General features: G+C 43.9%; 1 protein-coding gene across 2 annotated transcripts in view; it reads left to right on the top strand.

Annotated features, from left to right (window-relative positions):
- Nell1 (neural EGFL like 1) overlaps positions 1-17,043 on the top strand; it is a 793,214-nt gene that overhangs the window by 494,534 nt on the left and 281,637 nt on the right. For both annotated transcript variants that reach the window (XM_075952299.1, XM_075952298.1), the window contains exon 14: positions 14,161-14,283. In XM_075952299.1, coding sequence (XP_075808414.1) covers positions 14,161-14,283 — 123 coding nt within the window. The remainder of the gene's footprint in view (positions 1-14,160; positions 14,284-17,043) is intronic.

Here is a 17,043-nt window from a genome sequence, read left to right as displayed (position 1 = left end):
AACAATACTCAACTTCACATGAAAAAGCAAAAAACCAAGAATAGCCAAAACAATCCTGTACAATAAATCACTACCTCCTAGCTGATTATGTCTGGATCCCCACACTGAAATTCCTAGTCAGGTGGTTTGGTCTTGTGTTCAGTTACATACTGGTTTCTTCTTAAAATTGTCTACATCATTAAATGAATAGTCAATATCAGGGAGCTGGCTCAAGGCAAGTTTTATAAATTCACAGACCAATTTAATAGCAGCACCTGGTAACTTGGTGGCAATCTGGACCCTCAGGCCCCAAACCCGTTCGAGTTTGTCAGAAACTTTACACAGGCAACATCTAGCGATCTGCATTTTATTAAGCCCTCCAAGCGATTCGGATGCATGCCAAAGCTTGAGAAATGCTGTCTAGACTAGGCTTGGAAGGTGGGAAAAGAGGCTGAGGGTGCACTCCCCATTCAGAAGGAGGATGAAGTTGTCCAAAGCTAGGAGGAGACGAGACGTCAAGCACTGGGGAGCAAGCAAAGGACCATGCTGGCAACCAGCATGGCAGGGCAGAGGGGTTTCCAGCAGGAGTGCCTGTCCACTGCAGGGGCTTCCAGCAGGACGTCCGGCTCACTGCAGGCGGCTGGAGGACAGTCGACACATAGTGTATTTGCCATGCTCTCCTGGGGTATCCATGCCAAATATTTAAAGTTAACCCAGCAGAGCAGCCTTCTTCCTGCACTGGTGTTTGGTGTTCAATCTTTTAAAATATAGTACTCTAGGCAACCGTTACTACACAGTGAGTACCTGAATAAATCCCGTTTACCACTCCGATTAAAAATGGAAGACTCTAAGATGTTCTCCACTTTCTTCCTGTCCATATTTACTGAGCACTGGTTCCATTTGAGTGATATAGACATATATCGTACATCAAACACACAATTTAAAAGTTTTAATGTCGTTGTTGAGAAAGTAAAATGAGACAGGCGAAATAAGAATTTTAAATAATTTTACTGCATGAAGAATATTCAAGGTATTATTTCAATATGTAACGGGTATGAAATTATTAATGAGCTATTTTGTCCTTTTTGGGGTGTGTCTTTGAAATCCAGGGTGTATGTTTCTCATGGCAGCACCCCTCAGTCTATGTTTATCCTGTCTGGAGGTTCGGTAGTCACATGTGGTTAGTCATTGCCCAGTAGGACAGAGTAGGTATAAATCTTGGGTCAAGGACAAATGTTGAGCCTGGTCAGAGCCTCAGCAGACTCACAATTCAGGGAGTTTGTCCCAGTCAAATGCTTTTCTGCACATAGACTGCTGTCCCCCTGCAAGTGCTGTTAGCAGGAGCACAGCCAGGGGTTGATGAGAGGAGTGTGGGGTGCCTGACATTCCTTAGGGTTGTCTCATGTTCTCATTCCCTAGCTCTGTCTTATTTCTCTTCAGATCAGGCATGACTTCTAAATCAGACATGGGGCTGCACACTGACTTGGTATTTGCTTTTCCTGCTGAAAGAGCTCTTTTATAACATCAAGGCTTTTGTCTCTCTACTACCCTGGACTTAGAAGAGCTCAAGGGTTTGGGAGGCAATGGTGAGCGCCATAGTGGCCTTACAGCCTGGCACATCACACCTTCCCGTTCAGTCCTGTGGCAGCTGTAATGGACGGAATAACTAACATGGCGGTTCCAACCCCATACCGCTGAGCTAAGAACTTCATCACAGATTTTGTGTTCATGATCCAGTTTGAAATCCTCTCTCCTTCGTATTTTCTCCCACCCTCTATTCCTCTTTCTTCTAATCTTTCCTTTCTCGCCCCATCTCCCCCTCTTGGTCTCATGTAGCATAGGTTGGCCTTTAACTTACTTTGAGGTCAAGGACTGCACATGAACTCCAGATTCTCCTGCCTCCACTTCCCAGGCTCTGTGGTTAGTGACGATGTATACTGAGACACTCTGCTTCAGAGCTCAGATCTGCTTCACTTTCTTCTTCTTTGGGAGACCAAACCTCGCCTCCTCTAGTTCCTGGCCTTCTTGGTGTGATTTTCTGTTCTTCTCTGCATTGACTGTTAGATAATGTTGGCCTCAGGAACTGAATATGGAATTTATTGACAGGGTTGGACTTGCTGTCAACATGTGCACTGGATTGCCCAGAGCACCGAAAGAATGTTTTGATTTCTACAAAATTTACTGGGCTCGAATTAGGGTCCATCTATGTCAGTTGATACTGTAAGATACTGCTGGGGGAGCCAGTGGGAGGGAACTGCCCTACTGAGTCATCTCTCAAGATGGGAGAATGTTGAGTGGATCACACGTTTCCCAATTATTTTGAAATCTTATCCAACCCCAGATCCATGGTAATTTTACAGAGTTACCACACTACCACAGGCACATGCTCAGATGCTTTGTAGTAGCCGGCTCAAAAATAGTAGTATTAACAACCACTGCTTTAGGATGCTCATAAAATCTCTGGGCCAATAATCCAGATAGAGTCTAGCAGGAATGGCTTGTATCATATTTGGTCCTCAATCAGGAACGCTTCAAGGGATGAGGAGAGGCTAACAACCTGTAGGCAGAGTCAACTGAAGGCTACTTTCTTTAGCTGCCAAGAGCATTTGTCTATGCCTTGGAGGTAGACTCATTTGAGCACTTTGGCTGGTATGTGCTGATGACCACACCTCCGAGTTCTCAGTTTCTGGTACTATAGTACGTAGGTTCTGAAACATGACTAGATGTGAAATCCCCAGGCCCAGATTCCTCCAGAAGCTACTCAACTTCTCACAAACCTTGGGAGTAGCATACTGATGCTACATTTTGTTAATTACATAGATCTAAAACCAGTCCATCAAAGGCAGATTAGATTGGACTTCTGGATAGAGGTGAATGAAGCTCATTGAGGATCAGCTTGTGGCATGGCAGAACATGTTACAGCCAACTTTGGAAACTCTATCCCCCCACAGGGAAATGCAATTTGCATCTGTCTGTGAACAACCAGGGTTGAGTCTCTTAGGGACGCAGATAAATCATGTAATCACATTTTGTGTGCATAAGGGATCCCTAACACAGTCTCACACTTCCCCTCCCAGTGCAGGGCTTTTCAGTAGGGCAGTCTTCATACATCTGTCGTATTGTTGTAACCCCACAGGGTTTCTTTAAAGGATATCGTTTTGTTTGGCAAACTCTGATTTAATCCATTCACTCAATGTCGCTTACCTTTATAAATCTTCTCTGACCGCTGGATTATGGTCCCCTGCTATGTGTTACTGTGGTACCTTGCTTGACTCATTTGTATTGTCTAGGATTAAAAAGAGGGAGGGGGACTTAATTGGGGGAGGGGGACAGAAATGGGAGGCTGTGGCGGGGAGGAGGCAGAAATCTTAGATAAATAAATAAATAAAACAAACAAATAAAAAAAATAAAATGGTCATTTGTGTCTCTCCATTGTAGAATCCATGAAGCCAGGCTCAATATCTGCCTTCTCTATCATATTCCCTGTATGTGGCATGCTGTTGAAATTTGGTTTCTATCTGTTCTTGTCACTTGTATTTTCTGAAGGGAACTGGGCAACCCAAAGAAAGAAGAGGACCACATATATTGTGATGCTTTCCCTCTCCTTGTCATCTCCCTCCTCTGCCTCTTTCTCCTTGTTCTCTTCTTCCTCAGCCCCCCCCCCCTCCTTTAATTCTTCAGTTATGGAGGTAATCAGTTTAGCATACTTGTTAGACCTCTAGACAGCTGAGGAAGTAGACTGTGCAGGCAAAAAGCATGGAGAAGGTCTCCAACTTAAAAATGATCAATAAAGAAAATTATCTCAGGCTATCCGACTCAGAGAAGCCAGGCTTCGCTATGCTGTAGGCATTTTACCACTGGTTGAACTCAGAACTTGTGTATCCAAGGAAGGTAGGAAGTCTTCCCTTGAACTGGACTCCTGCTCCCAGGGACTTTCTCTTGTGATGTAAACTGCCGGGAGAGCCAAGATGCCAGTTAAGCTTCCCTTCAATCTCAAGAAATGTTTGCACACATTTCTAGGGTGATGTATCCTTTGGTGGCTGGCTGGATTGTTTTCTGTTTTGCTGGGTTTCGTAGTTTGAGTCTAAAAGTTAGATAAAGGGAAATATGACAAGAATTAGGCATCTCCTGGATATTCAACTCTGAACAATAATCCCTCGTTGTTCCTTTCTCAATTCTCATGGTCCTCAGCTAGCAAACTAGCAGAGATTGGGGGTGGGGCACTATTGAGGCAAGAAACAGTGGGGCTGGAGAAGGAAGTCAGTGGAAATGAAGAGATGAGTTAACATGAAGCAACACACTAAGAGTGTGTTTTTCTGTAATTCTATTGTATTTTGATTTCGTTTACAAAGAAGAAAATGGACGCAGGAGCAAGAGATTTCTCCGTGGCCCATAGCTGGTTCATGTTGGGGCTGGGGAAGAGGCTTAGTGAGTCTGTCTATAGCACCGTTTTCTTTCTCTTCCCCTTCAAGTGCCATGGTCATACACATCTATGAGTATTTCCCCAGCACCCCGGGGGCTTTCCAGTAAGCAGTGAAGGCCACTGAGCCTCACCAATCACTACTCTCTCAGGACCTTTTGGTGTAGAATTACACAGAAATCTGATCACATTCGCTTCCTGAGCCTGCTAAGTAAACTGTACACACTGGATGACTTCCAAGAGTGTTCTCGTTCTCTCTCTCTCTCTCTCTCTCTCTCTCTCTCTCTCTCTCTCTCTCTCTCTCTCTCTCATTATTTTAGAGGCTGGGAACTCAAAATTAAGAGAATAAACAAAATTTCCGAAGGCTCCATTGGAGATTCGTTTTGTTGGCCATTTTCAGCTATCTGGGGATCTCGGTGTCCAGGCTGTTCGTATCTGTGGCTCCTGGTGTGACTTCCCTTCTAGCAACATCTAGTAAGCATGTGCCCAGGCCCTCCATTGGTCTTTTCCTTCTATGTATCTGTGTGTCATTTCTTCTAATAAGGTTATTTTCATTGTCCTTAAGGTCCACTGTATACCCAAAGAGCACCAAGCAAAGTGTCTGTTGGTACCTATTTCTCTAATAAAATCACATTCGGAGGTTCCTGGTGGGAATGAAATGCTGGGGGGGGGGGGGAGGTGCCATCAGTCGGTTGTGCTCAGGTATGGCTGAAGGATTCAGCTGGAATGAAAGGATGTATTTAGAAGTGTGCCTTCAGCGACACTGTGTTCTGAAAGTTTTCTCTAAAGCCTCCAATTTGTATTTTCTTTTCATCTGGAATTTCACAAGTCCTGAACCCAGAGCTCTGGGTAGCCTCACCATCACCCGCGAAGGAAGAAGAAAGGAGTTTCTGAGCCATGACTTCCATTCTGTAGAGAGACAAAGAACACTTCGTTCAGGCAGAATCCCTGAAGTCAAAACAAGCGTTGCTGATAAAGAAAAAAACATTAACCCAGCATTATTTTTCTTGTCCTGTTTTATTTTTAGAATTTCTCTTGGTAGCTATGGAACCAAAGGGAAAGATCAGAAGCCGCTTTCTTCGCAGCAGAGAGATAAAACGCTCAGACAAAGGGTCACTTTGGGGTTGCGCGTGTGACCATTGAAAGATACTAAAGTCAAACAAACAGCCTTGTGTCTGCTATGTTAGCTGTGAATACCCTGTTGGACTGGGGGCTTTCAGCAAAACCCCAGAGCACAGGCACAGATACCAGTTATTCATTAATTTTATAGTTTAAGGTGAATTTCTAAATTCTTCCCTGTGATTCGCGACTAATGGTTCCAGAATATCTCATGTGCGGCTCGGGGGCTGTTTAGCCCTTTTTATGTTTTTATTTATTTATTTTATTTTAAAACAATATATTTTGATCATATTCTTTCCCCTTCCCCAATCTCTCGCAGACATTTCTTCCCCTTCCTACCCACCTAACTTCATGCTCTTTCTGTATCTTAGTCAAAATCTAAGCCAAGAATGAAACAGAAGAAAAACATAAGTTCTGTTTTTTGTGGGTGAAATATTCCCGAAAATGAGCCTTGCCCTGGAGAGCGGTTGATGGGCCAAGTGACACTCCATTAGGAACACTAGATTCTTCCTCTCCTAAGAGCTATGAACAGTGACTGGTGTCTTGGCTAGGATGGGTCTCTTTGTCCACTTTCCTTTCCTTTCCCATGCTGGGGCCGTGTCTGGCTTGTGCTTCTGCAGATTTTGTGTCTGCTGTTACAGTCTGAGTTCCTATCTGCATCAGTCCTGGCTGTGTCTGGAACACAACCACCTGCTTCTTTTGGTCCTCTCTGCTAATCGTCCACCATCTCTGTGAACTGATCTTATTGTTCCCATTTTAAGGCAGCCACAAACGGATTCAAAGACATTAAGCATGCTTTTTCAGACCACAAAGTGAGTGGATTACATACAAAGATAGATTCAGAACTGAGGTCATTTGATTTTCCCAGATTTCAGGAGATCTAGAAACTTAGGGGACATAGAGGAAGCAAAAATAATTTGCAAAACATTTCTGGAATTATTGGGGTTGGCTCCATAGGAAAAATAATCAAGTCCTTTAATACTGGTGCTGGAGGTCCTGCTGCTGACTGATGGTTGGTGGTGTTGGTAAAAGCGATGGTGCTGATGACAGTGGGGTTCGTGGTGATGGTGGTGGTGATGGTCAGGGTCGCAGTGGTAGTAATGGTTTTGGTGCTGATGGTGATAGTGTGATGGTAATGGCGGGGGCGTAGTAGGGACGTTTGTGGTGACAGAATGATTGTACCAGCGATGATGGCGTTCGTGGTGTGTTGATGACAATGGTGACACTAATGATGGACACAGTGTTGATGGACTCTATCATCTTAAAGCATCTACTTTGTTCCATTAACGACACTACGTTCATTATAGAGTTTATTTCCATGAGTCGTCGTTATGTAAATGTCTCTTGAACATCTGCTGGTGGAATCATCTGATTGGTACTGACTACATTTTATATGCAAATAGGAGCGCCATTTGCTATAGTTCCTCTGACAACTTGGACATTCCCCATCTACCTTCGTCAATCTCCAAAACTTTGCCTTTTCACAGGGAATTTGGATATGTCTGGAATTATTTTGTTCTAAGTTCCACCAACAGTACAAACTCTCTTATTGAGCAATAAAATATACATGTTGGTTGTAAAAAATTCAAACACCTGAAGTGAATAAGAAATAGTACAAATGTCTCCCATTTATCCTCTGCCCAGCTCACCAACAAATCTCTGTTAATGGTTTAGCATAGAATGTTATTGGCTTTTCTCTATATATGCACAAGTGTCATATGTAAGTATGATTAGTGTATATAATTTTCCACATTTATTCCGTAATACTACATATGCAAGTCAAAAGCACAAGATTGGGTTTTAACTTTCTATTTTGCTTCTTCCTGCTCTAGAGGAATTAGGACAGAGGATAGTGAGTCTCCTTATTCATTTCTCCCACTGTCTCTATGGCCTCTTAATGTCGTCTCTGTCCTACTCAGAAAACAGCCTTTTGATTGGGAGACCATCTCTACCAGTGCACAGTGAAACCACTTCCAAGAGGCCTCCCCTCCTAGGGGAGCTGGGATGGATGTTTGTGGAGTTGGAAGAGGTTTAGGCTGAAGCAGTTTGTCTCGGGAGAGGGAAATATAGATGGGAAAGCGCTTATGCTCGCGTGCCTCCCAAGCATGAAGACTAGTTCCCGTGGAGAGTTGACAGATTTCAGCACCTGACCTCAGCAGGGAATCTGCTGGACCTTAGCCTCCAAGCCCCCTTTCTGGCAAGTCTAATACCCACTGTGAGGTGTGGACCACTGTCCCCAAAGCTTTGATTCCGGAACTGTGGTGGGGCCCTGCTGGTAAAAGGCACCCAGTAAGGAATGTGGTTTAGTGATCCATCCTGACACATAGCGATCTCTTTCTGTTATGACATAGAAACATGCTACTTGGAGTTAAAAAGAAAAAACAAAAAACTGTGTTGTGTCATAAATGACCTAGATCCTTAGGCCCAAGTCACAGCTTCGGAGTTTGTATTTAGCAAACTAGGGAATGTCTTTTTAATTGAAGTGTTTGTTTTGTACATAACACATCCCCCATGTTTTCAACTAGAGAAGAATAGAATATATATGGTTCATTAGCAAGAAAATCAACATAAAGAACTCTCATCCTCTGAAGTCCGTTACATTTAACTCAAAACCCATGAGATTTTATATTCCTGTGAGGGCATGGCTCCAACATTTTATGTTATGATTTTAATACTTTTGATGATATCGTTCATGAAGCATGGCATCCACTCCTTTAAAATTATTATATCGTATCTATTTTGTGGGGGAGATGCATGTGAGTGATAGCATGTATGGAGGTCAGGTACAAGCTACAGGAGTCTCTTCTCTCCTCTCACCACATGGGTCTCGGGGATCAAAATCGAGACATTGTGCCTGATGACAGGTGCTGGGACGTCTTGCCAGAGACACAGAACCATGTCCGTGATCTAATCTTATGTTTCAGTCACCTCAAAACAAAGCCAGGCAAAACAAAACACAGCAAAAAGCAAAAACAAAAAAACAAAAAAACCCAAAGAAACAAAAACCCTTATTCCCCCCCATCTACTGGAATCCACTTTATCAAATTTAGATATTGTATATAAACTGAAACCCTCCACACACGTTCCTTTATGATTGGCTCTCTTCACATCCTGTATGGCTTTTGGCATCCACGACTCCCGTCCTGCCATCTGGTGGTACTTGGTTTTGAATCCTTGCTGTGTAACAATCCACTGTGTGAGTGTCTCACATTTCCTTTTTACATCTATCAGTTCACCACCACTTCTCCTTCCAGGGGTTATGAACACTGGGATGTAAGCCTCTGTGTGAACACAGGTTTGCCTTCCTCTTTGAGTATATTGCTATGATAAGCCTATGCCTCAGAGTTTGAAAAGCTGCCAAATTCCCAAAGTGGCTGAAATATTCTATATACCTACTAGCAATGTATGACTGATTCAATTTCAGTTTGACAATTTATTATTTTCTAGTTTTATAATCATGGTTGTTCTAGTGGGTTTAAGGCAATATTTCAGTTTGGTTTTCAAATTTTCTAATATAAATACATTTTTTTCTTGTATTTATTTGAAATTTGTATATCTTCTTTGAAGAAATCTCCATTGAATGTTTTGTCTCTTTTTTACAATGGGATTAATAATCTGGTATTGAGTTGTAAAACTTCTTTACACAATCTAGATCCAAACTGTTTAGTAGATACATGGTTGGAAAATACTTAATTTTAATTCTCCTTGAGCCCTCCGCGGTGTAGCTTCTAGCTTCTATGTTCCCCCTCTCTCTTCCCATCCCTCCCTCCTTCCCTCTTTTTACAAATGAGTATTTGTATTAGCACTTAAATTTCAGAAGCCCTGCCAGAGGCTAGGGATAATGAAAAAAAGGAGGATATAATTTCTATCCTCAAGAGACTTGTGTTCTAGTAGAGATGGAAGACATCCATCATACATTAATAAATGCAGAAATGTGAGTGTGATTAGCTCATGAAGGATCAGCGCTGGTTATGATGTGAAAAATTTTGCAGGCCAAATGGCCCCAGCCCAGGAATCCCAGCTTTCTTCCACCGACGAGGTGAAGGTTTAGTTGCGATCTCAAGGACAAGAAAAGATACTATTGAGCTAGAAGAAGAAAGTACATGTGGACAGGAAGGAGCTAGGACCCTTTGAAGGAGGAGACACAGCAGTTCTGGTTGGAACGGAGCAGAAGCAATAATAACATGCTGTGTCTGATGGGTTTTACAAACTGTTCACGTAAGGACAGTGATGCAGCGGCTGGGTTTTGTTTGTTTGTTTGTTTGTATTTTTAAACCAGGAATGGCAGGATAATCAGATTTTATCCCTTGAAAGATTTCGATACGTGCCGTGTGAAGAACAAATCGGAGAGAAAGCAGTGTGGGAGCAGGGCTCTGGGAATGAGTAGCTGGGGTAGCGGGAGAGGTGCGTGAGCAGCATGGACTGGGAATGGTGCGGAGGTGTTACCTTGGGGGCTCCAGAAGGAGAAATCTATGTGACTCAGGGGTGGATTGATTATAAAAGCATTAAGGTGAAAAGAGGCATCGCAAAACTAGTCACAACTCCCTGGCTGTCCTTCTGTAGTTGTTGGCCAGTGAGCACTTTGTCGAGTCTTTCCAGCCTGTAAATGCCTAGGGAGAGGGAACCCTTTTGTTAAGTTTAATTACTGTTTGACAAGTGAGTCCACAAGTAGTTGAAGCATCATGAATGACAGTAGTAACAGTAACGTCACTCACTCTTGGAGCACTTAGTGGCAGCAACCTGCTGGGTTTCACCTTCATCAGCCAGCTCAGCTTTCACCACAGTCCCAGGAGATAGGTCCTACCCAGTCTCGTTTTACTATTAGTAAATTCGACACATAGAGAGTTAATATCTTCTATAGTGCCCATAGCTAGAAGCTACCAAACCCAGATTTTCAGCCTGGGGCATCTGGTTCTGGATTCTGTTTTCTCCGCTCTCATAGCTTGTTAACTTCTTATGAGTCTTTACATATCTTGGACCTTTGACATTGTTTACAGCATCTGGAAAGAATTTGATTTTTTTTTTTAAGAAAGCATGTGTTGCTTGTTCGTCTCCATCAGATATAGTTTTAAGGGTCCAGTTATTTTGTAGAGTTGGGCAAGACTGTGGATAATGCGATCTGGGAGATTCACGTCCCTCATCCTTTGGATAGAACCCAACTCTCAGGCAGTGTTATGAGGTCTCTGGGAATTCAGGGGCAGTATAGAAGATGTTTGTTTTATCTTTGGCAAGATGAGGCCGCTTCGACTTGTCATGGTTTAGCTCTGGTCATAACCAGGTGGCTTCCAATCACTGCTCAGCGCTGGGATGGTTCACCTGGTGTGAAGATCCTCAAATCTGAGACCCTCACTCACCCATATTTTGATGCTAGGTAGGTTGTTTACCATCCCTTTCCTTGTTCCCTTCTTTATAAAATCAGCAAACCTCATGGTAGTTGGGTGAATTAAATGGTAGAATGCCTGTAAAATGTAGGTCGGTGTTTAGCACTCTCTTAGTTCTATACCATTATCTAAAATGTTGACAGGTAAAGATGAGAGCTTCAAAATGTCCCCCAAATGTGATATGACTTTCTTCAAAGTTAATTGGCACTGATGACAGAAACATGAAATTCTCATAAGGCAGGGGCATATGGCTGTTTCCACAGTGAGCTAAGACAAACTACACACTAAGATGGGTCAAATCCATGTGGTCTAGAGAACAGATATAGAATTTTTTTTTTGGAAAAATGTGGGTTTGAAGTGGTATTTAAAGCTAGGCAGGGCTATATTTATTCCAACCAAGTGGACGGGGGAGTATTTGAGTCAGAAAAACAATATGAGAAACCTTTTGAGTCAGAAAGACAATACGAGAAACCTAGATAGGACAGGAATGAAATCGTATTGCCGAGACAGCAGTGGCCATTGCTTATTGCATAAGAGAACTGTCTTCTAAGATACTGAGTGACAAGAGCAGGTAGTCAAGGCTGGGCCTGACTTTGGAATGTTTGATAACCCCCAATGTTCTCCTTTTGTTTGGAGTATTCTTTGTTGGCAGCTCTGGCTGAGCCCATCGCCCCCCTTGAAAGACAAGTTTCTATGGTCCTGTAGTAAGCGTCTTCTCTCCTGTAAAAGCAATGACTTCTCTGTCATGAATTCTCATTCTGGGCTGTGAGGGCTCCTCTTAGCATGGCCACACATGCTTGTTTGTGCAAATCATTCAGATTTGTGCCCATTGTCACGATGCTATTACTAACAGAGCATCCTTGGCTTTAGACGTGTCCCAGTGGTCAGATGGACTATTGTCACCTCCTTAAGACCATTTCCCTCTCTACTGGGTTCTTGGCAGATGCACATGGGTATCGGATCACCATGAGCATTTATAGCAGCAGAGACTATGTCTACTCATCTTCATATTGCCAGGTGGATCCCAATATTACTTATGAAATGAATTTATACAGGGAAGTGTGAATCCTTAGTGTTCCTAGTGTCATGTGATACTGGCCTATACATCCTAGTATATAAACGGCATTGGACATCTGTGAGCTTATTATCTTCTGAAGTTTGCTGGAGATGGCTTTTGCGCAGGCTAGCAGTCTGTCCTTATACATTTTGCTCTCTTTTCTTGCTCCTTGCTTACATATACTTATTTCCCTCTGATATTTCTGATTGGTCTTTAGGCCTCAAGAAACAGTCTACTTGGAGAATCTGAGGTATTCAGTGAACCATATCCACTTCTAAATGTACTCTAGTTTTTACGAGATTTAACCTTTCACATGGTGAAGGTCTTATTAAAAATTTAAAGTAAAAATTAACAAAGAAAGACATTTTAGTTGATTACTACATTGGCTTCATACTTTACTTAGCAAACTACACCGAAGTTTTATTTTTGTTCCAATGAGTGCTATTCTTTGGACTTTCTAGCTGGAGACTCCACTCTTGATCACAGCCTTTTGTAATTTTAATAGTTTCACTTGACTTTTCTTCTTGCAGTGTTTAAGAAGTTATTGATAATAGCAGGTTTTGAGAGAAATAAAGGACATGTATTTTCCATATTGTTTACTTATAGAACAGTCCTTTACGTAGCTACAACTCTGGGATGTGTGAGGGGAGGGGAGTTTCTTATGAGAGGTGGTCTCAAAGTTGGGCATTTTCAGTGTATACTATAGTATAGCTCAGTCTCTTCCTGGGTGCATTATACCCCAAGTGCCCTCAGTATCCATCTAACGCATCCATCCACAGTCCGTAGGTTAGTTCTGAGGCCCGTGACAATGAGTTATTTGGAGAATTAGCCTAGTGAAAGGCCTCAGGAAAGGCTGGAATGCCATCCCATCTCCGACTCAGCAGGTCCTCTGCTAGTGTTTGGAGGTGCATGTTGGTAAATGCTCTTTGGCAGGCTGTGTTAGCTTGGCCTTCCTCTTTGAAATGTACTGTCTTTGTATAAACAAGACTGTGTCTCAAAAGAAGATAAAGGAAAGGGAAGAAGAAAGGTGTGGGGAAGGAAGGAGGTAGCGAGGGAAGGGAGCTTGGGGGAGACAATGTCTACTGTACACACTGGCTTTTTTATGCCTGGCATTTTCTGTCCCTAATGCCCTTGGAAATTTTGTAACTCTGAAAATTGGTTATTATTATCCCATTTCAGGTAAGAAATCCATTAGGGTTGTCAACAGATTGATGCTTTCACACAGTTGCCACGGTCTGCACTAAGGCTCTGGTTTCTCAGGGGTGTCTATGCTGCATTGTCCCCGGGTACACTCAATGTTCTCTGAAGAGGTCTTCGGTTGCCATGATCTGGGTCGCGGAGTGCCAGTAGAGTCTGGCAGCGCACGTCTGGTCTCTTTAGAATCAGTAGCTATACAGGAGAGTTGGTCACAAAGATAATTCACCAGCACAGATTTCATCAGCACCGTGGGTAGGTGAAGGTCACCCTCTAAGACTTAAATATCAATGCGGGGTAGGTCCCATGGCTTCTCTAGGGTGAAGACAGTAGATCCAAAGAGGAAGTTCCTCTGTGTCTGTCCCAGGCTTGCCTCAGCCCCCCTCCCACATGCTGGGATCAACGGGCTTAATTCACCAAGCCTGGCTGGTCACCGCTGTTCTTGTTGGTGAGTTCCAGCGCACTTCTGCAGCCAGTCCAGCCGTTCCTCTTGGTTTTTTTTTGTTTGTTTTTAATTAATTAATTTATTTATTTATTAAGGATTTCTGCCTCCTCCCCTCAACCGCCTCCCATTTCCCTCCCCCTCCCCCGATCAAGTCACCCTCCCTCATCTGCTCGAAGAGCAATCAGGGTTCCCTGACCTGTGGGAAGCCCAAGGACCGCCCACCTCTATCCAGGTCTCCAAAGGTGAGCATCCAAACTGCCTAGGCTCCCCCAAAGCCAGTACGTGCAGTAGGATCAAACACATAGTCATCCTCATGAATATTAACCTTCATCAGGTGATGAAAGGAGACAGAGACAGAGGAGCACGGGACAGAAATCTCAAGGTCCAAATCAGGAGCAGAAGGAGACGGAGCACGAGCAAGGACCTCAGGACCGCGAGGGGTGCACCCACACACTGAGACAATGGGGATGTTCTATCGGGAACTCACCAAGGCCAGCTGGCCTGGGTCTGAAAAAACAGCCGTTCCTCTTGTAAAGACACGTCTCTTGTCCCCTCCCCCCCGCAGAGCATGACGACTGTGGCAGCGGACAGCACAACTGTGACAAAAACGCCATCTGCACCAACACCATCCAGGGACACAGCTGTACCTGCCAGCCGGGCTACGTGGGAAATGGCACCATCTGCAGAGGTAGGCACCGCCGCCTGCTGCCCCAGCTGTGCGTGTGGAGATTCCTGCTGTCGCCACGGTAGCTGAACACAGCTGGTTCCTGCTTTTGGTCTCTTTGCAGCCAGGACACTGTGCGTGGTGGAAGAAAAGCCGCCGGAGCAGGTTTTGGGTTGTGGATGTGGTCCTGGTGGAGTTCCACAGCTGAATGGAGCCCCCTAGCTTTGTCTTGTAGAGCAAATGGAACTTTTGAGGAAAGATTCAGTCCTGGTGTAAATTTGCATCCATGTGAACTGTGCTCAGAGGGCATTCTGGCTGTCTGCTTGACTGAGAAACTTTACACTTAGAAATGCCGCTTAGAAGCCAGGCATGGTGGCACGCCTTTAATCCCAGTACTCGAGAGGCAGAGGCAGGCACATCTTTGTGAGTTCGAGGCCAGCCTGGTCTATAGAGTGAGTTCCAGGACAGTCTCCAAAGCTACACAGAGAAACCTTGCCTCGAAAAACAAAACAAACAAAAAACCCCAAACAGAAACAAAAACAACAAACAAACAAACAAGAAATGCTGATTAGAATTCAGCCAGGGTCTGGCTTTGTGTATTTACATTTATGGTTGTCTTCACACCCTTCCTTCAGTCTTTCAAGAATGCAGAGCCTCACCCCTGGCTCCTCCTGTCCACTCACTGTCTGCATACTTTCTCCACACAAGCATATTGATTCCTGCCAGTTCTTGGATGCTGACATATTCTCAGTCTTCATGGGTGCTCACTTCCTTTAAGTCTCCACCCTGACGTCCACATATCATAGAATCATCATGAGGTGTCACCAACAGTGGACCCTTAATGTTCCCAAGTCCAAACCTTGCTTCTCTCTTTTCACAAATGGACTGAATGGACACTCTAGGTTACACCGTTGTGTTTGTCTCTGTGTTATTGGCCTTGCTGTGAAGGTAGGAGGCCTGGGTAGCAAGCACATGGCCCTATCCCTTACAGCTTCATGCCTAGGAAAAGAATGTGCCTGGCATCCTATAGCTGTTCATTAGCTATGTGATAACCAGCCCCATCAATCAAAGAGGAAAGAGACACAACTTCCCTCCTTCTTTCCTTCCCTTCCTACATCTTCTTTCCCAGCCAGAAACTAAAAAGAAAGCAGAAAGGAAAGACAGTAATAATCACAGTGTCTAACTTTCAAGATAAAATTTTGCTCACACATTTGATAAGCAGAATAAAACACTTTAAACCAAGCAGCATGTGTTGCTAAATATCGTGGCCTTTAGGGTTAAGTGGACAGAATGCTTGCAGACAGTGCCCAATGAGATTAGCATAACCTGACCTGAGGGTTAAGGTTCTGAGTGGGAGAGTGTTTATCTGCCTTCCCAGCACAGCATTAGTGCTGAAATGGAAATCAGGCTTTAACTAAGCAGTTGTCAATATGGAGCTGATAGACTAAGCCTCCTTCCTTATCTGTCATTAGTTGGATAAAATCTGGTGATCCTGGAAAGCATTCTTGTCTCTGTGGCTGATAACATTGGCATTTATTTTGTAAATATACAGTGAGTGCAGATTCTGTCTGGACGCCAAAAAGCAGAGGCAAGACAGGGCCCCAGAGGACTCATTGAAAAATAAAAAAAGACGTGAACCAGTGCTTCCAATCCAAGTAGAACATTTTACAAAGCAACACTGGTTCATACAAGAGGCTCATAAGACTTAAGAAAATACTGAGCCTTGTGCTAGGCTGGTGTGCACTTTAGGATTCTTTTGGTTGCCAGCAACAGGAAGCAAACATGAGCCCTGACTTTGATTTGCAGGGCCCAGAGACAAATGAAGGTGTGGGCTTCTTACAAAAGCAGGCAAAGCTACCTCCCCAAGGCGCTGAGATATTTATTCTTGCTTGTGCTGGTAATTGACCATTTGGTGTTATTTCCTTGGACATAGAGACAGTTTCTGTGTGATTACTGACCCACAGGATAGTTGTGGGTCTTCCCTGCAGTACGGCATCCTCATATGGATATGACCTTCACATCCTGACCTTGCTTAAGGCAGAGAACTTGAACCAAGCATCTCCCCTTCTCCAGACTCCATATTCTAAGTCCACAACAGACAGGGCACTCCAGGATTTGATGAGGCAGTTCCCTGGTGATTTGCATTGTGCATCAGGTCCTTGACATCCAGCACCTAGGACAGCACCTCATTCATATTCTGGAAATAACACAACATGTGCTCAAGCCCAAGCCTTCCAGTGTCTGCTAACAGAGCCTTTAAGGGATTGTTAGGATAAAGAGGGAGAGAGGAATCCAGAGAGACCGTACTTGGACTAAAGCTCTAGCTTTCTAGGGCATCCAACCCAAACTCTTGTCTGACCCAAGAGCTGCAGAGTAAGGGAGAGGATGCACAGACCTTTTGGGTGTGTGTGGCCTGGCTCATTCTTTACTTCTGCACAAGAGTTAATGTGCCCAGGAGAATCCTCATTCTGGATCTTCCTGAGCCATACTTACAACAAATCCACGTGTATGAGGTTATTGAGAGTGTTGCAGTGTTGACTTCAGAATGCTGAACCCTGAGGGCGGAGTCCTTCTAGGTGACACATTCTTGTGACATTGGTCCTACATGTTATGAACAAGAATTAATTGAAACAAACAAACAAACAAAAAAAGACTTCCCAAGAGTGTCACAGGATCTAAGGGCAGAATGGAGTCTGGGATTGGGGATAACTGCTCCGAGGGAATACGGTGCTAGAAACTCACATGTGTCCTGTGGCTCCCTTGTGGGTTGGCTCAGGGTTCTGT

The sequence above is a fragment of the Microtus pennsylvanicus genome, chromosome 18 (assembly GCF_037038515.1).
Source record: "Microtus pennsylvanicus isolate mMicPen1 chromosome 18, mMicPen1.hap1, whole genome shotgun sequence".
Taxonomy (NCBI): Eukaryota; Metazoa; Chordata; class Mammalia; order Rodentia; family Cricetidae; genus Microtus; species Microtus pennsylvanicus.
This window is presented reverse-complemented; position numbering and strand designations above follow the sequence as displayed.